The sequence below is a fragment of the Aquarana catesbeiana genome, linkage group LG04 (assembly GCF_042186555.1).
Source record: "Aquarana catesbeiana isolate 2022-GZ linkage group LG04, ASM4218655v1, whole genome shotgun sequence".
In the NCBI taxonomy this organism is placed as follows: Eukaryota; Metazoa; Chordata; class Amphibia; order Anura; family Ranidae; genus Aquarana; species Aquarana catesbeiana.
Window position 1 is genome coordinate 2,581,354 of NC_133327.1, and position 27,776 is coordinate 2,609,129.

The 27,776-nt window shown below is 44.0% G+C and overlaps 1 protein-coding gene across 2 annotated transcripts; it reads right to left on the bottom strand.

Moving 5' to 3' along the window:
* Window positions 1-552: 552 nt before the first annotated feature.
* LOC141139001 (uncharacterized) lies at window positions 553-25,932 on the bottom strand. 2 transcript variants are annotated; one of them, XM_073624768.1, is made up of 6 exons: window positions 25,728-25,884; window positions 20,241-20,390; window positions 18,126-18,275; window positions 5,967-6,116; window positions 2,795-2,944; window positions 553-717 (listed from the first exon to the last, which is right to left on the bottom strand). In XM_073624768.1, exons 1-6 carry the CDS (start codon window positions 25,792-25,794, stop codon window positions 713-715), a joined length of 672 nt encoding a protein of 223 aa, XP_073480869.1. In that variant the 5' UTR covers window positions 25,795-25,884; the 3' UTR covers window positions 553-712. The 2 variants fall into 2 exon arrangements, with proteins under 2 accessions (XP_073480869.1, XP_073480870.1); XM_073624769.1 differs by lacking the exon at window positions 18,126-18,275 and having other exon boundaries at window positions 25,728-25,932.
* Between the last annotated feature and the right edge of the window lie 1,844 nt (window positions 25,933-27,776).

Consider the following 27,776-nt stretch of genomic DNA (forward strand, 5'->3'; position numbering starts at 1 on the left):
GTTTTAAATGACATTTTTTCCTTTAGAAATGCCATTTTGCTGTAGCACTGTTATAAACATGGGAAAGATGCGCTACTTTACAGGCATACTAAGGAGACACCCCCCCCCCCCCGGCATGATATTTAAAGGAATATTTCATTTTTATTGTTTGAATTTAAGCATTATTAAAATCACTGCTCCCAAAAAAACGGTCGTTTTTAAAACTTATTTTTTGCATTGATACATGTCCCCTGGGGCAGGACCCAGGTCCCCAAACACTTTTTATGGCAATAACTTGCATATAAGCCTTTAAAATTAGCACTTTTGATTTTTCATGTTCGTGTCCCATAGACTTTAACAGTGTTCGCTTGTTCAAACAACATTTTTTCCTGTTCGCATGTTCTGCTGCGAACCGAACTGGGGGGGGGGGGGGGGTGTTCGGCTCATCTCTAATCAGAACAAGGTGAGTGTCACAAACTTTCACACCTCCCACCAGTGACATGTGACTACTATTAGTTATACCATGACCTGGATTCATGAGAACCTTCAAAAGTATAGAAACCACACAAATCATCATGATTGGAATGATCATTTATTAGTTATTGACATTAGTCATTAGTTTTTTATTAGTCATTAATAGTCATTGACAGGGTGATGTCCCCGCGGGAGAAAAGAACTAATGCTGTTCTCGTCATCTGGAAGACCTTGTGACTTTTCTCGTCCTGTTGTGACTTCACTCTGGATGAGGAGACAATGAAGGCAGTCATGAACAATATAATCCAAACCCATTACCAGTCAATATGTCATATAGAAGCGTTATAACATGAAAAATGGACACATGGTATTTCAGATTTGGGTAGCCACGATTGGGTTGAATGATCCTCCTGCTTCTTATATCAGAGTTTCCTTCTACAGCTGTGAGACTTCCCCACTGTAGCTTGTAGACTTGGAAAAGAAGGAAGGAGCGGCGGATGTCCAAACAAATGCGAGCTTTAGGTAGGTTTAAAAGGTGTTTATTGAAAGTAGCGAGATGTACATCAAGCCAATGCGTTTCGGGGAAAAGGACTACCCCTTCTTCAGGGCTGTTGTTGGTATGCTATGAGGAAGGCTGTATAAGCCGAAACACATTGCATTTCTGATGCTGTGTCATTTTACATGTAGCCACAAAAAGGATTTCTTAAGAGTACGCAGAGTATCCAGCTTTATACATTATGGACTGTTGCTGCATGCTATTAGATGGGAATGGTTCCCAAACTGGATATATTAATTGCAAGATTTCAGACTGCAGGCTGACAGAGTCCCGGCTATACAGTATCTGCAGAGGCAGCAATCTTTCCCATCTAATAGCATGCAGTAACAGCCCTGAAGAAGGGGTAGTCCTTTCCCCCAAAACACGTTGGCTTGATGTACATGATGCTAATTTCATTAAATGCCTTTTAAAGTAATATATAGGGCATTTTTTTATTTAAAAAAAAATAACAAACATTTTATATTTATATGCTCTATGCAGTGGTTTTGTACAGAGCAGCCCCGATCATCTTGTTTTTGGGTCCCTCACTGGTATTCCTGGTCCCCCCTCCTGTTGAGTGCCCCCATAGCAAGCAGCTTGCTACAGGGGTACCCAAGCAGACTCCCTCCTGAGCCGCTGCTCTGTGTATCTATTCACACATGGAGCGCGTCTCGGCCCTGACCCTGCTTTCTCCTCAATTACTCACTGGCTGTGAATGACAGTAGTGGGAATCAGTGGCTCCCACTGCTGTCTCAGCCAATGAGGAGGGAGAGACCCGGGAGAGCTGAGGCCCCCGTGCACAGCGCTGGAGGAATATCGGGCTCAGGTAAGTATTGAGGGGGCTGCAGCACACAGAAGGTTTTTTAGACTGCATGAAGGTAAAAAAAACCTTGAGTCTTTACAACCACTTTAAACCTACTTAAAGCGGGGGTCCACCTATCTATCGTTTTTTTTTTTTAGTTCATTCACAAACTTTTCTTCTCAGCATTACATACTCACATATTGTGTGTAATATGTCCGCCTGTGTCAGATTTCGTCCGAAAGAATAACTTATATTATTCACTGCAGATGGTTTCCATCTTCATTGTGGGCATTTGAAGCCCACAAGCATTTATTTCCTGGATGTGGTGAATGCTGTGCTCCCAGCATTCACCGCTCGTTCCCGCACATGCTCAGTGGCATTCTGGGAAGCCTAAGACTAGCTCCCAGGAGACTGTGTGGAGTCTGGGAGAGGCTAGAAACACGCCTACTCCCACGGGAGGAGAACCAGGAAGTGCAAAGAAGAATAGAAAAATAAAAGGTAATTACGGCGATTTAAATTTTTTTAAATGGCATGTCAGCATCTAGGCAAGGAAGAGAATACATACAGATATTGTTCAAATTTGGGTGGAACCCCGCTTTAAAACTCGCATAACTCTCTATCTCCCATCTGATCAATGTTTATAAACAATGTTACTTTGTATCTTTCCATCTCCAATATGATCAATGTTTATAAACAATGTTACTTTGTATCTTTCCATCTCCTATCTGATCAATGTTTATAAACAATGTTACTTTGTATCTTTCTATCTCTTGTATAATCAATGTTTATAAACAATTTACTTTGTATCTCTCTATATGGGCCAGTTCACACCATAGAAATGCAGTCCGAATGCAATCCAGATGCTTTTCTGCATGCATGTTTTTGGTGCATTTTTGATGCAGTGGTGTGAACTTGCCCTATCTCCTGTCTGAAAAATAATCATAAATATGTTGCTTTCTACCTTTCTGAACAATGTTTACATCTTATCACAGTCATCCACTTACTGTGGGGTTCCGAGCAACCAAAAGCACAGCCGACGTCACAGCACTTCTTTGTCCCGAGACAATCCGAGTCTACGTTACACCTCCTGGGGATGGGGCCCTTACATGGTAAAAGGGTGTTAACCACGGTACAGGTGCCCGGTTTTACCACCTCTGCAGGAAAAAACACATTTATTATTATTATTATTATTATTACAGGTAGTTATATTTACCTAGCACTTTACAGATACATTGTACATTCACATCAGTCCCTGCCCTCCAGGATATAACAAGGCAATAACTGTCTATACTGAGAATGAATCTTTACAACCACTTTAACCCTACCTAAAACTCACATTTCTTTGCACATCGGATGCTCTTTCCTTCTTTTCCAAATCTACATGTGGAAATGACCGTAAGGCGGAATCGGAAAAGATAGCATCCCAAGCCCCAAGAGAGTTTATCGCCACCGTCCACCATTGGGGCATAACCTACTGGAAAGGGATTTCTTCCTACTCACCCACACAATTTCCCATCCATTACCAGTGACTGATCCAGTCAGTCCAGCGTGATCTCCAGGACAAAACAGTTACCACTGTAGCTCGTGTCTCTGCTTCTCCTTCTAAGCCCCTCCACCAGTTTGTCTTTGTTCATCCCAAGACCATAGCAAGGGTGTTATCTACTCACAGTTTGACTCCTACAAACGTGTCTTTATTCTACATTATGGAGAACCATTAAGGCAGGGTGACACCTTTATTTGGCTTTCTATTGGCCATGGGAGTTAGGTGAAAATGGGACATGTAAAGGGAGCCTAAAGCTGGACCTCACCCAAAAGGGAAAGTTCCTCTCTTCCTCCTCTCCTCCATCCTCCTTTACATTTAGCACTTTTTTTGGGGGGGGGAGCAGTTACCTGATTTTGACAGGTATCCATTCCCCCACTTCTGGTCAGATCGCAATGTCCGCCGGCGACCCGTGATCGCTCCTCAGAGAGCCAGAACTGGGATCTGTCAATGTAAACAGCAGATCCCCGTTCTGTCAGGGAAGTAGAGAGAGATCTGTTGTTCCTAGTAATCAGGAACAGCGATCTCTCTCCTCCTCCAGTCAGTCCCCTCCCCCCACAGTTAGAAATACCTCCCTAGGGAACACTTAACCCCTTGATCACTCCCTTGTCTTAACCCCTTCCCTGCCAGAGACATTTATACAGTAATCAGTGGCTATTTTTAGCTCTGATCGCTGTATAAATGTCACTGGTCCCAAAAAAGTGTCCGATCTGTCTGCCGCAATGTCACAGTCCCGCTAAAAATCGCTGATCACCGCCATTACTAGTAAAAAAAAAAATTAATAATAAAAAATGCCATAAAAATATCCCCTATTTTGTAGACACTATAACTTTTGCGCAAACCAATCAATATGCACTTATTGCGATTTTTTTTTTTTTTACCAAAAATATGTAGAATACATTTTGGCCTAAACTGATGAAGACATTTTTTTTATTTTTTGGGGGGATATTTATTATTGCAAAAAGTAAAAAATATTGTTTTTTTTTCAAAATTGACGCTTTTTTTGTTTATTGCGCAAAAAATAAAAACCGCAGAGGTGATCAAATACCACCAAAAGAAATTTCTATTTGTGGGGAAAAAAGGACATCAATTTTGTTTTGGGAACAGCGTCGCACGACCGCCCAATTGTCAGGTAAAGCGACGCAGTGCCGTATCGCAAAAAAAATGGCCTGGTCATTAAGGGGGTAAATTCTTCCGGGGCTGAAGTGGTTAAGGTTGCAAGGGTGTTATGAGTGCTCCTTTCAGAGGACTAACAGAAATGATCCCTACCCTTCCATGACTTCCTTCCAACAACTTGGTTTACTTCCTGCCCTTGAAGAGGAAGGGAGGTATCTGGGTTATGGTTGTCAGTGTGGTAAGTGTGGATTGGCTACATATACCACACACTTACCCCTTCTCTGTCATTCTGAATAAAGAGGACTTACAAATTATCTACACCTTTTCCTGTCATAGTCTTGTTTAATCTTCTCCTGCAACCAACTTGTTAAAATTTGTATTATATGATTAAAAGGGTGTCTTTGGAGGCAGGAGGGGTGACTTTTGGACTCTGGTATATGGACGTCATGTCAGTCCTGTGCCTCCTACCTTTGGTGCCTGTGCATATATACTGGCAGCCAGAGAGGCAGCACTTCTGTTCACCTTTACAATCCTGGTCAGTGTTGGATCGATGACACTCCTTGGGTATCTCCTGCAGAGAACAGGGGACGATGGGGATTGGAAATCTGGGACACGATAACAGCCATATGTAGGGTCATCTCATCTGTTTTCTTAAGCCCCTTTCACACTAGCGGTCTGATCGAGTCCACCTGTCCATTTTGTGGGAGGACCCGATATGACCCTCCATTCTCCTCTATGGAGTGGCGGGTGTAAGTGGACATGTGTCTGTTTACACCCACCTACATCTAATTAGCTAAAAATGAATGGATGGGGTTCTGTTACCCTCCATCTGGGTGGATCTGATGGCAGTCGGGATTCATTTACATCCGACTGTCCATAGAGGAGAGCAGGCTGTGTCTGTGTCTACTCTGTATAAGCGGAGCGGACACGGACCAGCTATACTCCTGCTCAGCAGACAGATTCCCCGCTGAGCAAGTGGACTTCTGATGGAGTACAGCCCATGTGAAAGGGGCCTTACCTTAAAAGGGTGGCCCGATGTCCCAAAAATGTATGTTGATCAAGGTTTATAAACAATGTTACTTTGTATCTCTCTATCTCCCGTCTGATCAATGTTTATAAACAACGTTACTTTTTGTATCTCTCTATTTCCCGTCTGATCAATGTTTATAAACAATGTTACTTTGTATTTCTCTATCTCCTGTATGATCAATGTTTATAAACAATGTTTCTTTGTATCTTTCTATCTCCTATCTGATCAATGTTTATAAACAATGTTACTTTGTATGTTTCTATCTCCTGTATGATCAATGTTTATAAACAATTTACTTTGTATCTCTCTTTATGGGCCAGTTCACACCATAAAAAACGCAGTCCGCATGCTTTTCTGCATGCATGTTTTTGGTGCATTTTTGATGCACTGGTGTGAACTTGCCCTATCTCCTGCCTGAAAAATAATCATAAATATGTTGCTTTCTACCTTTCTGAACAATGTTTACATCTTATCACAGTCATCCACTTACTGTTGGGTTCCGCGCAACCAAAAGCACAGCCGACGTCACAGCACTTCTTTGTCCCGAGACAATCTGAGTCTACGTTACACCTCCTGGGGATGGGGCCCTTACATGGTAAAAGGGTGTTAACCACGGTACAGGTGCCCGGTTTTACCACCTCTGCAGGAAAAAAACACATTTATTATTATTATCATTATTATTATTATTATTATTATTATTACAGGTAGTTATATTTACCTAGCGCTTTACAGATACATTGTACATTCACTTCAGTCCCTGCCCTCCAGGATATAACAAGGCAATAACTGTCTATACTGAGAATGAGTCTTTACAACCACTTTAACCCTACCTAAAACTCACATTTCTTTGGACATCGGGTGCTCTTTCCTTCTTTTCCAAATCTACATGCAGAAATGACCGTAAGGCTGAATCGGAAAAGATAGCAGCCCAAGCCACAAGAGAGTTCACCGCCACCATTGGGCATAACCTACTGGAAAGGGATTTCTTCCTACTCACCCACACAATTTCCCATCCATTACCAGTGACTGATCCAGTCAGTCCAGCGCGATCTCCAGGACAAACCAGTTACCACTGTAGCTCTTGTCTCTGCTTCTCCTTCTAAGCCCCTCCACCAGTTTGTCTTTGCTCATCCCAAGACCATAGCAAGGGTGTTATCCACTCACAGTTTGACTCCTACAAACGTGTCTTTATTCTACATTATGGAGAACCATTAAGGCAGGGTGACACCTTTATTTGGCTTTCTATTGGCCACGGGAGTTAGGTGAAAATGGGACATGTAAAGGGATCCTAAAGCTGAACCTCACCCAAAAGGGTAAGTTCCTCTCTTCCTTCCTTCCCCCCCCCCCATCCTCCTTTACATTTGGTAAATTTTTTGGGGGGGGGAGCGGGTACCTGATTTTGACAGGTATCCATTCCTCAGCTTCTGGTCAGATCGCAATGTCCGCTGGCGACCCGTGATCGCTCCTCAGAGAGCCAGAACGGGGATCTGTCAATGTAAATAGACAGATCCCTGTTCTGTCAGGGAAGTAGAGACAGATCTGTTGTTCCTAGTGATCAGGAACAGCGATCTCTCTCCTCCTCCAGTTAGTCCCCTCCCCCCACAGTTAGAAATACCTCCCTAGGGAACACTTAACCCCTTGATCACTCCCTTGTCTTAACCCCTTCCCTGCCAGTGACATTTATACAGTAATCAGTGGCTATTTTTAGCTCTGATCGCTGTATAAATGTCACTGGTCCTAAAAAGGTGTCTGATCGGTCAGCCGCAATGTCGCAGTCCCGCTAAAAATCGCTGATCACCGCCATTACTAATAAAAAAAAAAAATTAATAATAAAAATGCCATAAAAATATCCCCTATTTTGTAGACGCTATAACTTTTGCGCAAACCAATCAATATGCACTTATTGCGATTTTTTTTTTTTTTACCAAAAATATGTAGAATACATTTTGGCCTAAACTGATGAAGAAATTTTTTTATTTTTTGGGGGGTATTTATTATTGCAAAAAGTAAAAAATATTGTTTTTTTTCAAAATTGACGCTCTTTTTGTTTATTGCGCAAAAAATAAAAACCGCAAAGGTGATCAAATACCACCAAAAGAAATTTGTATTTGTGGGGAAAAAAGGACATCAATTTTGTTTTGGGTACAGCGTCGCACAACCGCCCAATTGTCAGGTAAAGCGACGCAGTGCTGTATCGCAAAAAAATGGCCTGGTCATTAACCACTTGACCACTGGGCACTTAAACCCCCTTTCTAACCAGACCAATTTTCAGCTTTCGGTGCTCTCACACTTTGAATGACAATTACTCAGTCATACAACACTTTACCCATATGAAATTTTTGTCCTTTTTTTCACACAAATAGAGCTTTCTTTTGGTGGTATTTAATCACCCCTGGGTTTTTTATTTTTTGCGCTATAAAAGAAAAAAGACTGAAAATTTGGTAAAAAAATGAATTTTTCTTTGTTTCTGTTATAAAATTTAGCAAATTAGTAATTTTTCTTCGTAAATTTTATACTGCTACATATCTTTAGTAAAAATAAGTGCAACTTGGTGTAAATTATTTGGTCTTTGTGAATGTTAGAGAGTCCAAAAGCTATGGTGCGAATATCTGAAAATTGATCACACCTGAAGTACTGACGGCCTATCTAATTTCTTGAGACCCTAACATGCCAGAAAAGTACAAATACCCCCCAAATGACCCCTTTTTGGAAAGAAGACATTCCAAGGTATTTAGAAAGATGCATGGTGAGTTTTTTTGAAATTGTCATCTTTTCCCACAATTCTTTGCAAAATCTAGATTTTTTTTTTTCTTTTTTTTTTTTCACAAAATTGTCATATTAGAAGGTTATTTCTCACACACCGCATATGCATACCACAAATTACACCCCAAAACACATTCTGCTATTACTCCCGAGTATGGTGATACCACATGTGTGAGACTTTTACACAGCCTGGCCACATACAGAGGCCCAACATGCAGGGAGCACCTCCAGGCCTTCTGGAGCACCCAGGCCAATTCTGACATTTCTCTCCTACATGTAAAAATCATCATTTATTAGCTAGAAAATTACTTAGAACCCCAAAACATTATATATATTTTTTTAGCAAAAACCCTATAGAATACAATGGCGGTTGTTGCAACTTTTTATCTCACACGGTGTTTGCGCAAGCAATTTTTCGAACGCTTTTTTTGGGAAAAAAAAAACAGTTTTGTGCTTTAAAAAAAAACAAAAAACAGTAAAGTTAGCCCAATGTTTTTGCATAATGTGAAAGATGAAGTTACGCCGAGTAAATAGATACCTAACATGTCACCCTTCAAAATTGCACACTCTCGTGGAATGGTGCCAAACGTGGCTACTTAAAAATCTCCATAGGTGATGCTTTAAAATTTTTTACTGGTTACATGTTTTGAGTTACAGAGGAGGTCTAGGGCCAAAATTATTGCTCTCGCTCCAACGTTCGCAGTGATACCTCACATGTGTGGTTTGAACATCGTTTTCATATGTGGGCGGGACTTACGTATGTGTTCGCTTCTGCATGCGAGCACACGGACATGGGCGCTTTAAAAATTTTTTTTTTTTTTATTGTTTATTTTACTTTATTTATTTTAGTTTGACACTTTTTCCCCCCCAAAAAAATTTTTGATCACTTTTATTTCTATTACAAGGAATGTAAACATCCTTGTAATAGGAATATGGCATGACAGGTCCTCTTTACAGTGAGATATGGGGTCAATAAGACCCCACATCTCACCTCTAGACTGGGAAGCCTGAAATAAAAAAAAAAAAAAAAACGATCTTGGCTTTGATCGTAGCGGTGAGTCGGTAGAAGCACCGGAGGGTGGCGGGAAGGGGGGGGCGTCCCCTCTTGCCTCCCATAAGAATGATCAAGCAGTGGAACAGCCGCTATCATCATTCTTATGGTGTAGGAAATTGCCGGCTGAAAAAGCTGATATCTGAATGATGCCTGTAGCTGCAGGCATTATTCAGATATCCCCGCTCAAAGTCAAGGACGTCATATGACTGTGGGCGGGAACTGGTTAAAAATTGCAGTTGTATTGCGGAGTAGTGCAGGGTATATTGCAGGGTATATTGCTGGGTATATTGCAGAGTATTGCTGGGCATATTGCAGAGTAGTGCCGGGTATAATGCAGAGTAGTGCCGGGTATAATGCAGAGTAGTGCCGGGTATAATGCAGAGTATTGCGGGGTATAATGCAGAGTATTGCGGGGTATAATGCAGAGTAGTGCCGGGTATATTGCAGAGTAGTGCCGGGTATATTGCAGAGTAGTGTCGGGTATATTGCAGAGTAGTGTCGGGTATATTGCAGAGTATTATGCAGAGTATTGCGGGGCATTATGCAGAGTATTGCAGGGCATTATGCAGATTATTGCAGGGCAATATGCAGAGTATTGCAGGGCAATATGCAGAGTATTGCAGGGCATTATGCAGATTATTGCAGGGCAATATGCAGAGTATTGCAGGGCAATATGCAGAGTATTGCAGGGCATTATGCAGAGTATTGCAGGGCAATATGCAGAGTATTGCAGGGCATTATGCAGAGTATTGCAGGGCAATATGCAGAGTATTGCAGGGCATTATGCAGAGTATTGCAGGGCATTATGCAGAGTATTGCTGGGCATATTGCAGGGATGGCTGAGCATGGAGGGAGGGATGGATGTGACTACAATTGTCACTGAGCACCGCTGTGAGCACTACACATGCAGCCCACAGCGGTGCTGCCATCCGATCCCTCCCCCTCTCCCCTCGCACTGTACCGATCGGTACAGAGAGGGGAGGGAGGAACCGGCGTCATGAGATGACGCCGGTCTGTTGACATGTGAACGCTCCGTCATTTGACGGAGCGATCACATGGTAAACGGCCGCGATCAGCGGCTGTTTACCGTGATCCGTGATGCGCCGGGTCCTCTGGACCCGGCGGTCACGGAAGTTCTCGAGTGCGCGCCCCAGGGGGCGCGCGAGAGCAGTATTCTGGGAGGACGTCCATGGACGTCAACCCAGAACTAGCCGACCGCGCTGCAGCCGTCTTTCGGCTATGGCCCGGTCGGCAAGTGGTTAAGGGGGTAAATCCTTCCGGGGCTGAAGTGGTTAAGGTTGCAAGGGTGTTTTGAGTGCTCCTTTCAGAGGACTAACAGAAATGATCCCTACCCTTCCATGACTTACTTCCAACAACTTGGTTTACTTCCTGCCCTTGAAGAGGAAGGGAGGTATCTGGGTTATGGTTGTCAGTGTGGTAAGTGTAGATTGGCTACATATACCACACACTTACCCCTTCTCTGTCATTCTGAATAAAGAGGACTTACAAATTATCTACACCTTTTCCTGTCATAGTCTTGTTTAACCTTCTCCTGCAACCAACTTGTTAAAATTTGTATTATATGATTAAAAGGGTGTCTTTGGAGGCGGGAGGGGTGACTCTTGGACTCTGGTATATGGACGTCATGTCAGTCCTGTGCCTCCTACCTTTGGTGCCTGTGCATATATACTGGCAGCCAGAGAGGCAGCACTTCTGTTCACCTTTACAATCCTGGTCAGTGTTGGATTGATGACACTCCTTGGGTATCTCCTGCAGAGAACAGGGGATGATGGGGATTGGAAATCTGGGACACGATAACAGCCATGTGTAGGGTCATCTTATCTGTTTTCTTAAGCCCCTTTCACACTAGCGGTCTGATCGAGTCCACCTGTCCATTTTGTGGGAGGACCCGAAATGACCCTCCATTCTCCTCTATGGAGTGGCGGGTGTAAGTGGACATGTGTCTGTTTACACCCACCTACATGGGGTTCTGTTACCCTTCATCTGGGTGGATCTGGTGGCAGTTGGGATTCGTTTACATCCGAATACCCATAGAGGAGAGCAGGCTGTGTCTGTGTCTACTCTGCATAAGCGGAGCGGACACGGACCAGCTATTCTCCTGCTCAGCGGAGGATCAGCAGACAGATTCCCCGCTGAGCAAGTGGACTTCTGATGGAGTACGGCCCATGTGAAAGGGGCCTTAACCTCATAAGGGTGTCCTGATGTCTGAAAAATGTATGTTGATCAAGGTTTATAAACAATGTTACATTGTATCTCTCTATCTCCTGTCTGATCAATGTTTATAAACAATGTTATTTTGTATCTATCTGCCGTCTGATCAATGATTATAAACAATGTTACTTTGTATCTCTCTATCTCCTGTCTGATCAATGTTTATAAACAATGTTACTTTGTATCTCTCTATTTCCCGTCTGATCAATGTTTTTAAACAATGTTACTTTGTATCTCTCTATCTCCCGTCTGATCAATGATTATAAACAATGTTACTTTGTATCTCTCTATCTCCTGTCTGAAAAATATCCGTAAATATGTTGCTTTCTACCTCTCTATCTTACATCTGAACAATGTTTATAAACACTGTCAGATGTCAGCAACAGCATCTAAAGCTGCTGTATTTACACAGGAACTCCCAGCTGTCATTTTGACAGCCATTAGTGGCAAATGAGATGGGGGAACAGCAGTGAGGAAGAAGGACGGGATGTACTACACACACCCTGTTTACTCCCAGTGTGTACAACTGGATTGAGGAAAATGTTATACTTACCTAACGGTAATTTTCCTTTCCTGATGCAAGCATGACAGCATATATGTATGGGTAGGCTCCGCCCCCTGCCCTATCACAGGACCGGTTATATTATAAGATTAGGTCTCCTCCCTGGCTGCAGTATTCTCGTAATTTAGTATCACTGCGAGGCCTTTCGTTTCTTTCTTTCCTTCATTTTTTTTTTTTTTTTTAACGGGAGGGACCCCTATATACTGTCATGCTTGCATCAGGAAAGGAAAATTACCGTTAGGTAAGTATAACATTTTCCTCATGCCTGACACAGCATGACAGCATATTTGTATGGGATGTACAAAATCACCAGACAGATGGGTGGGTAATGCTGTACTATTTATTCTATATACACATTTATATAGTTTTATTTGTTTTATGTCAATTGCTCCAACACCGAGCGGCCAAACTGTACTGTGGTTAAAGCCGCAGGATCCACTTTATAGTGGTTTAGAAAGGTATTGAAGGTTGCCCAAGTCGCGGCCCTGCAGATTAGTCCAGGGGTAACCCCTCGGAAATTCGCCCATGAGGCCGCCATCCCCCTTGTGGAGTGAGCCCTAAGCTCTGCTGGGGGATCAAGGTTTTTTGCGGTATAAGCTCTCCTGATGACCTGTACTAGCCATGATGCCAGTGTCCTTGCGGACGCTGCTAGCCCTTTTCTGCTCCCTTCTGAGATGATGAACAGATTCTCTGCCTTCGTGAACGATGCGAAGAGAGTTCCACCAGGTAGGTTTAAAACAATGAGTGTATAAGCATGTTGAATCCTTCAGAGGGAAAGAGTCCCAGGTGCTGGCTGATGCAGGGTGGAGCAGAAGTAGACAAAGTGATCTGGATGCCGCACACCAGACGGAATAACAAGTGCCTTTATTAATAAAAAGCTGGATCACAAAATGTACAAGACACTACAGCAGGGATGTACAGAGATCAGCTGACGCGTTTCGCACTCATAACGGGTTTTGTGTTCCAGCTTTTTATTAATAAAGGCACTTGTTATTCCGTCCGGTGTGCGGCATCCAGATCACTTTGTCTACTTCTGCTCCTTCGTGAACGATGCCGTCATTTCTATGTAGGTCTTTAAGATGGACCCGACATCCAGATTGTGTGGTATGTCTGACGTCTCTGCCTGAAAGGTTGGTAGTACTACTTCCTGATTCCTATGGAATGGGGTATTGATTTTAGGTCTGTACTGCGGTAGTGTTCTTAATATTACCCTGTCTGCGAGGTGGCAACAGTATGGTGGCTTATAGCCTAAGCCTTGTATATCTGATACCCTCCTGCTTGAGGTGATTGCGGTAAGAAATACTGCTTTTAGAGATATGTTCCATAGAGATGTAGTCTGCCCTGACTCAAAGGGGCTTTGAGACAAAAAGTCCAAAACTATTTGGAGATCCAATGGAGGGACATATGATCGTTCTGCAAGACGAATTCTCGCACTTGCTTTTAAAAACTGATGGATTAGGCACCGTGATGCCCACTTCACTCCTGACAATGCTGTCAGGGCTGAGATTTGTACTCTGAGTGTACTGACACAAGCCTTTGTCCAGACCTGTTTGGAGAAAGCTCAGAACCTGGGATTCTGATGGTGCCCGAGGATCGAACTCTTGGTCTTCTGCGAAGGATATGAATTTTTCCCATATTCGGGAGTAGGTCTGGTTAGTGGTGGTTGTTCTTGCTTTTAACAATGTTTCCATTACAGCTGCCGAACACCCTGCTTCTTCTAGCCTTTTCCTTTCAGCCTCAAAGCTGCTAAATGTAGAACTCCTGGGTCTGCATGTACCACTTGGCCTTGTAGTAGGTTCGGTATGTTCAGAAGGGGTACTGGAGGTTCCACCGCTAAAGACTGCAACAATGGGAACCACGGTCTGCGTGACCACATTGGAATTATTGCTATCACCATCCCTGAGTGCGTTTTTATTCTGTTGAGTAACCTGAAGATTAGTGCAATCGGAGGGAACACATAAGCTAGTCTGCAAACCCATCTGGTATTGAGGGCATCTGTTGCTTCCACTTCTTGGAACCTTGCCCTGCACAGAAACCTCCTGAACTTTGTGTTGGCTGTGGTTGCCATCAGATCCAGGTCTGGGTAGCCCAAGTGTCTGCATATCCAATGGAAGATTGATTCGTTCAGGGACCATTCGTTTGGGTCTAGGGTTCTCCTGCTCAAGGTGTCCGCAATAAAGTTTTGCAGGGCTGGGATATAGACCACTGAAAGATGGGCTAGATGTTGTTGTGCCCACTCCATTATTGGTGTAATTTGGCGAGTAGCGACCGACTTTGCGTCCCGCCCTGTCTTATATACGTGACTGCTGTCCTGTTGTCCATCTGGACGACCACGCTTGTTCCCTGAATCTGTGTGTGAAATGCCTTCAATGCGCAGAGGGCTGCCCTCAACTCTATCACATTGGAGACCTCTCTCTGTCTGTGTCTCCACCTGCCTTGGGCTGAGAGCCCCTTGTAGTGTGCACCCCATCCCGCTGCTGAGGCATCTGATGTTATCACTTGCGGGGGGTCTGGTACTAGTTGATGGTGTTTGTGAAGATTTGCGGGTCTTTCCACCACTCTAGGGACTTTCTCATCTTTGAGGTTAGTCGAATCCTTTGTTGGACTGAGTGTTCTTGCCATTGATCGAGGAAACCTTTCTGGAATAACCTCATTCTCCAATGGGCCCACCTGACCATTGAGATTGTCGCAGCTAATGTTCCCAGGAGACTGAGGCAACGTGATGCTGATAGATAGGTCATCTTCGATATCTCTTCTACTTTGGTCAGGAGTGCTGCCATCTTTTCCTTGGGCAGCTCTATAGTGTTTCTGTGGGTGTCGAGAACTGCACCCAAGAATAATAGCCTTTATGACGGTTCCAATAGGCTCTTCCGCCAATTGATAATCCACCCGAACTCCTGTAACTTTTCTATCAGTATTTGACGATGGTTTAGCAGTATCTGCAGGCTCTCCGCCATCAACAGGATATCGTCTAAGTAGTGAAAGGCTTGTAGGCCTTGACTGCGTAGAATAGCTATTATTGGTAACACACCTCTCGAGAAGGTTCTGGGTGAGGTAGACAGGCCAAACGGTAGGCACACAAATTGGTAATGCTAATTTGATACTGCAAACCGTAGATACTTGTGGAACTGCGGATTCACCGGAACATGCAAGTATGCATCTTTTAGGTCGAGGGACAACATCCAGTTGCCCTTTGAGAGGGCCTGCGCTACGGACTGCAATGACTCCATCTTGAAGCTCTGGACCGAGATTAATTTGGTCAGGTCTCTTAGATCCAGGACGGGCCTTAAGTCACCTGTCTTTTTCTGCACCAAGAAAAGTGGTGAATAGAAATCTTGCATTTGCTCCTGTACTGGTACTGGTTCTATTGCGCCCTTCTGCAGTAGCGTCTGGATATATTCTAATATTATCCGCGCTCTCTGTTGATTGTGTGGTAATCGTGTGGGAGAGAAATGGGTGGTTTTGGGTAGGGATAGGAATTTCCAACGGTGTCCTGCTTGGACCACATCTATGACCCAAGGCTCTTTGACTTGCTCCGTCCAGACACGAGCGTATCTGTGCAACCTGGCTCCTATTGCCCCCATCTGGACTGGAAAACCGTCAAAAGGGTTTCTGCTGCTCCGAAGTTGATCCTGTCTTTGGCATTCGTGCCACTGTATTCTGAGTTGTTCTTCCAGCTTTTTTATACTCTTTAAGAGGTCTGAAAGGTCTAAATTCTCTCACCTTACTTGGATACTGCTGCCTCCCCTGGAAGCGTCTTTGTTTTGGTTTCATATCTTGCGGGAGCATAACCGACTTGCCTCCAGTGACTTTTGAAATTGCTGACTCCATTTTATTTACCAAACAGGGCAGTTCCGTCGAGCGGAATGTGGCACCAGTTAATCTTTGATGATATATCTGCTGTCCAGGGTTTAAGCCACAGCGCCCTCCTCACCATTACCGACGACTGCATGGCCCTGGCTGAGCAGCGCATGGCATCAGTTGCTGCTTCGCCGACAAAGTCACCTGAAAGTTTAATGTTGGTCAATAATTTGAGGGCTGTGGTCATATCTGTTTCTGATTGCAGATCTGCTTCTACGCTCTCTGCCCAAGACGTAATAGCCTTGGCCAAAGAGGTAAGCAGCAGGACAGGTCTACATGTGTTGCTCGCTGCTATGTAGGCTCTTTTAATATCCGCATCCATCCTTCTGTCTAAAGGCTCTTTAAAGGACACTGCATTGTCCATGGGAAGGGTTACATGGCGGCGAGTCTCATAACTGCCGCATCTACAAGAGGTGGATTTCCAAGGAGTGCATATCCTCCGTTTTGAACAGGTACATGCAATTAAATCTGTTGACTGGGGATACTTTCCTGTCCACCTTCCCCCTCTCTTCTTTAATAATGTCTTTCACCTCTTCAATAAGAGGAAATGAGAGACTTGTTTTTTTCAACTGGGGGTAATACCTCCTAGTTTTAGTAGGTTGCGTTATTTCTTCTTCCCACTCTAGTGCTTCCCTAACTTCCTTTACTAAAGGCTGTACTGAAGAGTATCTGAAACTTATGGTGTCCTCTTGCTGGGATTCCTCTCCAGAACTGGATCCTGGGGAAGGATCTCTTGGCCTCTGGGCTGCCGTCAGGCTCACACCACTCTCCCCAGGCTGACTAGTTGTGGTCGTTAGGTCTTGTAGAGACTCTTTGACCGTTTGTTTGATTATGCGGACCATTTCGGCCTTTTCGGCTTGTTTATCCGTTGCCGCTTCTAATAACATAACATTTTCCCTGTAAGCGCTTTTAATCCACATCCTACGCAGAGATCATCTCTAGACTCTTCTTCCTGATATGCATATTCTACTCTATGCCGGCTTTGTTCGCGGGCTTTAGAGTGTGTAGCCGACCTCTCAGAGCTTGTTGCTGCTGTGTCTCTTTGCTCTTGGAGGAGTGTTGTGGCTGATATGGGCTGAAACAGATTACAACCTGTCAGTATGTGCACTCTTTTTTAGGATGTCATACAGACACATATACCTACCTGCCCTTACCTTAAGATACGTGGCTGGCCCCTAGGAGAGCTCATCTTTGACTCTGAAATTCACAGACAGTACTGTCTCAGTCACTTGTCCCAAAATTGGCAATGTAAACTTTGATTTGCATGTCTCCTACCAGTATCCTCTGATCGATTCCCGTGGCACCTGACAACTTCATGCTAGTGCATTTGTGTCCTCACAGGTTGCGCACTGTCCCCCATACCTTGAAGCTATTTAAGTGCTGGGGTGGGTGAGCCCCTTCTGCGGCTTCCTGAGACACTCCTCACGCTGTTTCTGATACCAGAAGTACCTCAGCCGCCATCTTGCTACACTTGGAAGTTATAGCTTGTATTCTGATGTACAGCTAACTGAAAGTTGTATTTCCGCTATCTTGCTTCACTCAAATGAGGCTGCTAATCCCGGAAGTAGTGATTCCGCCATTTTGAGAATGGGCAGCCCACTGCACGTTTGTTTGCTGTTTTCTGATGGCTCTCCTAGACCAGATATCTGCACCCCTCTCCAGGATCCTTGTGGGGGGAGGTCTCCCCCATATAGGTGTTCATGTCAGCCTTTACAGCGGGGAGCTTCGACACAGGAGAGGCTCGAACCTGTGTGGCTTGGTCAGAAGTGTCTGACAAGGTGAGGAAAAAATTAAAATGCTGTTCTTTCAGCAGCAGCATAACCGGCTGTTAGCAGTGAGGAAAAAAAAAGAGAATACTGCAGCCAGGGAGGAGACCTAATTTTATAGTATAACCGGTCCTGTGATAGCGCAGGGGGTGGAGCCTACCCATACGTATATGCTGTCATGCTGTGTCAGGAAGGACGCTTTTACAAAGCTGCTAAAAGGTGGACGAAAGCTCTACAAATGCTTTGTAAAAACTTGCTGTTCACATTGTTCTTATACAATCTGCACTGGGAGAAGGAAAGGGAGGATCGGATTATTGGCTCCTAGGGACAATACTGACAGTTCCACCCTCACATTTGGGTAAGATCTGGTCTGTGCTGGGCCACTTAATATCTTATCAGTTATCCACTTACTGATGGGTTCATGGCAATCAATAGAACAGCCTGTTTCACAGCACTTCTTTGTCCCGAGACAATCCGAGTCAACGTTACAATGCCTGGGGATGGGGAGCTTACATGCTGCAAAGGTATAAACCACGGGACAGGTGCCTGGTTTCACCACCTCTGCAGGAAAAAACACATTTATTATTATTATTATTATTATTATTTTTACAGGTAGTTATATTTACCTAGCGCTTTACAGATACATTGTACATTCACATCAGTCCCTGCCCTCCAGGATATAACAAGGCAATAATTGTCTATACTGAGAATGAGTCTTTACAACCCCTTTAACCCTACCTAAAACTCACATTTCTTTGGACATCGGATGCTCTTTCCTTCTTTTCCAAATCTACATGTGGAAATGACCGTAAGGCAGAATCAGAAAAGATAGCAGCCCAAGTCCCAAGAGAGTTCACCACCACCATCCACCATTGGGGCATAACCTACTGGAAAGGGATTTCTTCCTACTCACCCACACAATTTCCCATCCATTACCAGTGACTGATCCAGTCAGTCCAGCGCGGTCTCCAGCACAAACCAGTTACCACTGTAGCTCGTGTCTCTGCTTCTCCTTCTAAGCCCCTCCAACAGTTTGTCTTTGCTCATCCCAAGACCATAGCAAGGGTGTTATCCACTCAGTTTGACTCCTACAAACTTGTCTTTATTCTACATTATGGGGAACCATTAAGGCAGGGTGACACCTTTATTTGGCTTTCTATTGGCCACGGGAGTTAGGTGAAAATGGGACATGTAAAGGGATCCTAAAGTGGAACTTCACCCAAAAGGGTAAGTTCCTCTCTTCCTCCTCCCCCCCCCCTCATCCTCCTTTACATTTGGCACTTTTTTTGGGGGGGAGCGGGTACCTGATTTTGACAGGTATCCATTACTCCACTTCTGGTCAGATCGCAATGTCCGTTGGCGACCCGTGATCGTTCCTCCGAGTGCCAGAACTGGGATCTGTCAATGTAAACAGACAGATCCCCATTCTGTCAGGGAAGTAGAGAGAGATCTGCTGTTCCTAGTGATCAGGAACAGTAATCTCTCTTCTCCTCCAGTCAGTCCCCTCCCCCCACAGTTAGAAATACCTCCCCAGGGAACACTTAACCCCTTGGTCACCCCCTAGTGTTAACCCCTTCCCTGACAGTGACATTTATACAGTAATCAGTGGCTATTTGTAGCTCTGATCGTTGTATAAATGTCACTGGTCCCAAAAAAGTGTCAAAAGTGTCCGATCTGTCTGTCGCAATGTCGCAGTCCCGCTAAAAATCGCTGATCAACGCCATTACTAGTAAAAAAAAAAAATTATAATAAAAATGCCATTAATATATCCCCTATTTTGTAGACGCTATAACTTTTGTGCAAACCAATCAATATGCACTTATTGCGATTTTTTTTTTACCAAAAATATGTAGAATACATTTTGGCCTAAACTGATGAAGAATTTTTTTTTTGGGGGATATTTATAATAGCAAAAAGTAAAAAAATATTGTTTTTTTTCAAAATTGTCTGTATTTTTTTGTTTACTGCGCAAAAAATAAAAACCGCAGAGGTGATCAAATACCACCAAAAGAAAGCTCTATTTGTGGGGAAAAAAGGACATCAATTTTGTTTTGGATACAGCGTCGCATGACCGCGCAATTGTCAGGTAAAGTGACGCAGTGCCGTATCGCAAAAAATGGCCTGGTCATTAAGGGGGTGTCCTTTTTTGACAGCAGCAGCTTCTAAAGCTGCTGTATTTACACAGGAACTCCCTGCTGTCATTTTGACAGCCATTAGTGGCAAATGAAATGGGGGAACAGCAGCGAGGAAGAAGGACGGGATGTACTACACACACTTTGTTTACTCCCAGTGTGTACAACTGGATGGACACTTTTACAAAGCTGCTAAAAGCTGGACGAAAGCTCTGCAAAAGTCTTTGTAAAAACTTGCTGTACACATTGTTCTTATATAAGCTGCACTGGGAGAAGGAAAGGGAGGATCGGATTATTGGCTCCTAGGGGCAATACTGACAGTTCCACCCGCACATTTGGGTAAGATCTGGTCTGTACTGGGCCACTTAATATCTTATCACAGTCATCCACTTACTGATGGGTTCCTGGCAACCAATAGAACAGCCGAGGTTACAGCACTTCTTTGTCCCGAGACAATCCGAGTCTACGTCACAATTCCTGTGGATGGGGAACCTACATGCTACAAGGGTTTTAACCACAGGACAGGTGCCCGGTTTCCTCACCTCTGCAGGAAAAAACACATTTATCATTATTATTACTATTATTTTTTACAGGTTGTTACCTGTATATTTACCTAGCGCTTTACAGATACATTGTACATTCACATCAGTCCCTGCCCTCCAGGATATAACAAGGCAATAACTGTCTATACTGAGAATGAGTCTTTACAACCACTTTAATGCCGTGTACACACGACCGGACTTTCCAGCAAACTAGGTCCGACGGTCTTCCCGACGGACTTTCGGCAAAGGTCCGACGGACTTTCAGAACGAACAGACTTGGCCACACATGAAAGGACTAAGTCCGGTCGAAAGTCCGTTCGTTTTGTACGTGATGACCTAAACGGGACAAAAAAAAGGAAGTTCAATAGCCAGTAGCCAATAGCTTCCCTTGCGTCATATTTGGTCCGTCGGACCAGCACACAGACAAACGGTTTTCCCAATTTTTAGTCCGTCGGACTTGAGTCCGTCGGACAGATTGGAAACATGTTCTATTTCTGGGTCTGTCTGATTTTTTCCCCAAAAATCGATCGGACTAGCTCACACTCAGTCGGATTGTCCGACGGACTAATCCTGTCGGACCTAGTTTGCTGGAAAGTCCGGTTGTGTGTCGTCGGCATAAGCCTACCTAAAACTCACATTTCTTTGGACATCGGGTGCTCTTTCCTTCTTTTCCAAATCTACATGCGGAAATGACCGTAAGGCGGAATCGGAAAAGGTAGCAGCCCAAGCTCCAAGAGAGTTCACCCGTGATCGCTCCTCAGAGAGCCAGAATGCAGATCTGTCAATGTAAACAGACAGGGAAAAAAGGACATCAATTTTGTTTTGGGTACAGCGCCGCACGACCACCCAATTGACAGGTAAAGCGACGCAGTGCCGTATCGCAAAAAGTGGCCTGGTCATCCGGGGCTGAAGTGGTTAAGGTTGCAAGAGTGTTATGAGTGCTCCTTTCAGAGGACTAACAGAAATGATCCTTCCCTTCCATGACTTCCTTCCAACAACTTGGTTTACTTCCTGCCCTTGAAGAGGAAGGGAGGTATCTGGGTAATGGTTGTCAGTATGGTAAGTGTGGATTGGCTACATATACCACACACTTACCCCTTCTCTGTCATTCTGAATAAAGAGGACTTACAAATTATCTACACCTTTTCCTGTCATAGTCTTGTTTAATCTTCTCCTGCAACCAACTTGTTAAAAAAGCTGTATTATATGATTAAAAGGGTGTCTTTGGAGGCAGGAGGGGTGACTTTTGGACTCTGGTATATGGGCGTCATGTCAGTCCTGTGCCTCCTACTTTTGGTGCCTGTGCATATATACTGGCAGCCGGAGAGACAGCACTTCTGTTCGCCTTTACAATCCTGGTCAGTGTTGGATTGATGATGTTCCTTGGGTATCTACTGCAGAGAGCAGGGGACGATGGGTATTGCAGACATCCCAAGTCTCCTGCAAGGTGTGGGTGCCTCCCGCATTTCGGGGGCAGCTCCCGGACACCCGCAAGTGCTGCCTGATATCCCGGCTGCGGGGCTGATCCTGGATTGTCCCCTGGTTTACAGTCGGGATGATCAGTGCAGCAGGAGGGACAGCTGTGAACACCAATCTCCCTGTATAGCTGACAGCCGCTTCTCCCTCTCTCCCTCCTGCGGCTGTCGGCTAAAAAGCTATACAGGGAGAACGGTGATCACAGCTGTTCCTCCTGCTGCACCGATCATCCCCGACTGTTCCCTGTATTCTCCTTCTCCAGCCCCCCCTCTGTGTCCATTCTTCTACAGCTCCGCTCTGTATCCTTCACCCCTCCCCTTCTTCTCCGGCTCCCTGTCCTCCTCCTCCGCCCCCCTCATCCCCCACAGCCGGCTTCCCTCCTCTCCTCTCCCGCCGGCTGTGGGGATCTGTCAGAATGGCGAGCAGAGGAAGAGACCGGTCATTTAGCGACCCCTTCCTTTTCTGAATTGAACACAGTAAGCGAGATCGCTCCTGTGAAAACTAAGCAGAGTAACCTGTGTGTTACTCTGCTCAGTTTATGAATGGAGAGGAGCCTGCTGTTTCCTTTCCATTCATCTTCAATGCTGAGAAAGGGACTGTGGAATCTCTGTCCTCAGCCTCTTTCTCTGTCTCAAAGGGGAGATGGCAGGGTTCTGTTTAGACCCCTGATATCTCACCAAAGCCCCCCCCCCCATACAGGTTTGATTTAAAAAATGCAAAACACATAAAAAAATGAAACTGTAAACAAAAATGATAAAAAATTTAATTATAAAAATATATATAAAATAAAAAAACTACTGACACCACCCCCTGCCCTACCAACACTGTCCACTGCCCCAACCCCCTCCTCCTAAAAAGATTTAAACAAAATATTTAAAGAAAATAAAAAACAACAAAATTGTAAAAAATAATAGAGAAAATAATAAAAACAAAAAAACTACTGACACACTGCTCTACCGACACTGTCCACTACCCCCACCCACAATCACTGTGAAAAACAAAAAATAAAAAAATTAATTGTAAAAAATAATTAAAAAAATAAAATTGTAAATGAATTATAATAAAACTAAAGAACTACTGACACAGTCCATGCTGCACATACTACTCACCTACATACACTCCACACTGTATATTCCCTATTTAACATTACTACATTCTGCACATGTAAGTCATCTCAGACTCTATAAAACCACACCCCAATTAAGCCACGCGCAATATGTAGCACAGTTAAAGGCATGCCCACCTCCCTGAAATGAGTTTGCCACCTCCCAAAAATGAGTTTTTGCAGGTTGGGATGTCTGGTATTGGAAATCTGGGACACGATAACAGCAATGTGTAGGGTCATCTTATCTGTTTTCTTAAGCCCCTTTCACACTAGCGGTCTGATCGAGTCCACCTGTCCATTTTGTGGGAGGACCCGAAATGACCCTCCATTCTACTCTATGGAGTGGTGGGTGTAAGTGGACATGTGAGAAGGCTGGCCGGAAGCCAGCCTGTATATGTAGGAGTCTGAGGGGTATATATCCCTCCTCCTCTGTCTGATCGTGCGTTAGCTCGTCATGGTTACAGCCGACACATGTCATTTCCATGTTGGCCTCCGGTTTCTTCACAGTACGGCGGTTGGCTGCAGGAGTCTCATGGCGGTTCGGCATTATCTGGGGGGGGGCACTCACATTGGTTGGCTGTTTTAGTCCTGGAATAGATGGGCCAGGGGGTGCCAATAACGGGGGGGGGGGGGGGGGGGGGCTGCACAGCAGAGAATGCCATTTCAATTTAATTTAATTGTTCAAAGATTCATACCATACCCCCATCAATTGGATCCAGCACCCCTGTTTAAGAACCCCTGCTCAAGTCTACCTTTAGTTTGCTTTCTGTCAGCAGATTCTCAGTAAATCCTAGTGAGGACATTTTTTGTGTACTCGGCTAGCTCGGCTCACAGTCACGCCCAGTCCCTGTGTTATGTCCTTCATAGGGCGGGACTAGGCGTGACTGTGAGCGGAACTAGCCGAGTATAGCCGATGTACACTCGGCTGGGGTCCGCGGGGCCCCCTATTGGGCGGGGCCCATGGGCTTGAGCCCACTCAAAGCCCTATGGTAAGTCTGGCCCTGCCTGTGATACAATCCTAACAAATGCCCTTTGATCTCAACCCTACTAAACACATGACCTCACAAATGGGCACAAATTCCCACACAATCCGCTCCAAAATCTTGTGGATAGCCATCCAAGAACAGTGGAGGCTATTATAGTAGTGAAGGGGGGTCAACTCTATATTAATAGCCTTGCTTTTGCAATGAAATGTCCAACAACTTTATATATGCGTGATGGTCAGGGGTCCACAAACTATGGGCCACATAGTGTACAGTTCCTGCATGTTATAAGTGGTGAAACAGGTTGTGGCAATGGATGGGGGAGCTAAATGGGGGGAGGACGAAGTGTATCAAGAGCTGGACCTCGTGCTTGTTATGCCAAGTAGTGTTTCCATGCTACTCTATGCAGTATCCTCTTCATATTTTGGACTATTAGTTACATATTCATGCTTTTTTTATGTCAATATTTATTCACTCTTAGGGATTTATTTATCAATGTTTTCATCCTAGAGTCACACAACTTTCTCCAAAGATTCACCAGCTTTTAAATAAAATGATGTGAACTAAAGACTGCAAGAAGGAAATCACAAGCCAGCCCAGATTCTGGAATACTTCACTGGTGATGGGGGGGGGGGGGGGTGATTTTTTTAAAGCTTTTCTCTGTCTATAAACATTAGAAGGGGTTATCATCTCCTCAGAGAATGAGGGTTTCTCCCTTTTGCTCCTCTTTCGGAACCTCCACACTCATTCTGATTTCTCATTTCAGCTGGTGTGCAAGCATAGTGCCTATACAACCCAGGGGCTCTGTTATAATGTAAAGATATCCTTTAAGGTCAGTTGGATTGTGTGTTACACGGGTGCTGAGCTTTACTCACATGCAGGCTCTTTACACGTCTTGTGACATTATAAATGTATAATGGGGGACATTAGAGTGAAAGCTCCTCTGGTGCAGAGACTGATGTGACTGGCCCAGTGTTATTTGTACAGTGCTGTGGTATATGTCAGAGCTATTGACATGGGAATTTATAGATAGGCAGCTCATATTGATTAGTGGTTCCAAATTAATAATAACTACTGCAGTAGGGGACAGACACAAAAGATACACTCCACATCTTTCCAAATAACTGTTCTGCTTTATTATGACACAATTGAAGGTTTTTATACACATGATTACGTAGGTATCACATTAATATTACAATTGTACGTTAATGGTAACAAGGGGCGTAACATAGGCAGACTAATTCTAATCAGGACTCGAAAGAATGCAAACACGTACTGAATACATTATTAGTGCTGTGTGCACAGTGAGGGCAGTGTGCAATACATACAAAATACAATACAATTATATACAGAACTTACAAATTTCTTTTACACTATATAAATGTATATTAATAATAGTGTGTGTGACTGTGGGTGGACATTAGAGTGTAAGCTCCTCTGGTAGAGACTGATGTGACTGGCTCAGTGTTCTCTGTACAGCACTGTGGTATATGTCAGAGCTATATAAATGTATAACAATAGTGTGCGACTGTAAAGAGACATTAGAGTGTAAGCTCCTCTGGTGTAGAGACTGATGTGACTCGCTCAGTGTTCTCTGTACAGCACTGTGGTATATGTCAGAGCTATATAAATGAGTAAAAATAGACTGTGACAGTGTGAAGGACATTAGAGTGTAAGCTTCTCTGGTGCAGAGACTGTCCAAGGTCTGTCTGTACACAGCACTGTGGAATATATCAGAGCTATAGTTGTAGTAGCCTCAGCACAGAATCACATACCTGCAGTCACCACTTGGAGCAGTAGCACCCCCAGGAGGATAGATAGTGTCAGTCCCACCAATTTCATGTCTGCAGTCTGGATGGAATAAATCCTTAATCTGTGGATGGTTTTTATACCTGAATTCTAGAAGGAAGAGATGTCAGAGGCGTGCCAGAAACCTGTCATTATCTGTTATTGTTTCCCCAATTTCCCAATAATCTGTTCCCTTTGGTGGCATCATACTCATCTTGCAAACACCTTATGTGTAAATCCCTGGAGGTGTTGTAATAAAGCCTGTATTCCATTGCACACCTCTGATATATAGAACACACGAGGACCTGGAGGGGTGTGCCCCATGTCAGTCCTAATATTCATAGGTAATGTCTGTTTGCATCAAAAATAAAGGGTCAAGATTTGCATATTTTGCAGCACATGTTTAAGCAAGCCCTATGTGGGATTTTTTAATTGTATTTTAACTTTTTACAAGGGAGGAACAGCAACATTTTATTGTCAACTGAAGCACTTTAAGGCGACAATAAAATGAATAGTTGCTTCATGATACAGTGCCTTGAAAAAGTATTCATACCCCATGACATTTTCCACATTTTGTCATGTTACAACCAAAAGCGTAAATGTATTTTATTGGGATTTTATGTGATAGACCAACACAAAGTGGCACATAATTGTCAAGTGGAAGGAAAATGATAAATAGTTTTCAAAATGTTTTACAAATAAATATCTGAAAAGTGTGGCGTGCATTTGTATTCAGCCCCTTTACTCTGATACCCCTAACTAAAATCTAGAGGAACCAATTGCCTTCAGATGTCACCTAAATAATAAATAGTGTCCACCTGTGTGTAATTTAATCTCAGTATAAACACAGTAGAGCTATTCTGTGAAACCCTCAGAAGTTTGTTAGAGAACCTTAGTGAACAAACAGCATCATGAAGGCCAAGGAGCACACAAGACAGGCCAAGGATAAAGTTGTGCAGAAGTTTAAAGCAGGGTTAGGTTATAAACAAATATCCCAAGAGCACTGTTCAATCCATCATCCGAAAATGGAAAGAGTATGGCACAACTGCAAACCTACCAAGACATGGCCGTCCACCCAAACTGACAGGTCGGGGCAAGGAGAGCATTAATCAGAGAAGCAGCCAAGAGGCCCATGGTAAATCTGGAGGAGCTGCAGAGATTTACAGCTCAGGTGGGAGAATCTGTTCACAGGACAACTATTAGTCATGTACTCCACAAATCTGGCCTTTATGGAAGAGTGGCAAGAAGAAAGCCGTTGTTGAAAGAAAGCCAATAGAAGTCCTGTTTGCAATTTGCGAGAAGCCATGTGGGGGACACAGCAAACATGTGGAAGAAGGTGCTCTAGTCAAATGAGACCAAAATTGAAAGTTTTGGCCTAAAAGCAAAACATGATGTGTGGCGGAAAACTAACACTGCATGTCATCCAGAACACACCATCCCCACCGTGAAACATGTGATATTTATGTGATTTATGTGATAGACCAACCATGGCAGCATCATGTGGTGGGGATGCTTTTCTTCAGCAGGGACAGGGAAGCTGGTCAGAGTTGATAGGAAGATGGATGGAGTCAAATACAGGGCAATCTTAGAAGAAAACCGGTTAGAGTCTGCAAAAGACTTGAGAATGGGCCGGAGGTTCACCTTCCAACAGAACAACGACCCTAAACATACAGCCAGAGCTACAATGGAATGGTTTAGATCAAAGCATATTCATGTGTTGGAATGGCCCAGTCACAGTCCAGACCTAAATCCAATTGAGAATCTGTGTCAGGACTTGAAAATTGCTGTTCACAGATGCTTTCCATGCAATATGACAGAGCATGAGCTATTTTGCAATGAAGAATGGGCAAAATGTCACTCTCTAGATGTGCAAAGCTGGTAGAGACATCCCCAAAAATTCTTGCAGCTGTAATTGCAGCGAAAGGAGGTTCTACAAAGTATTGACTCAGGGGGGCTGAATACAAATACACACCAAACTTTTCAGATATTTATTTGTAAAAAGTGTTGAAAACTATTTAGCATTTTCCTTCCACTTC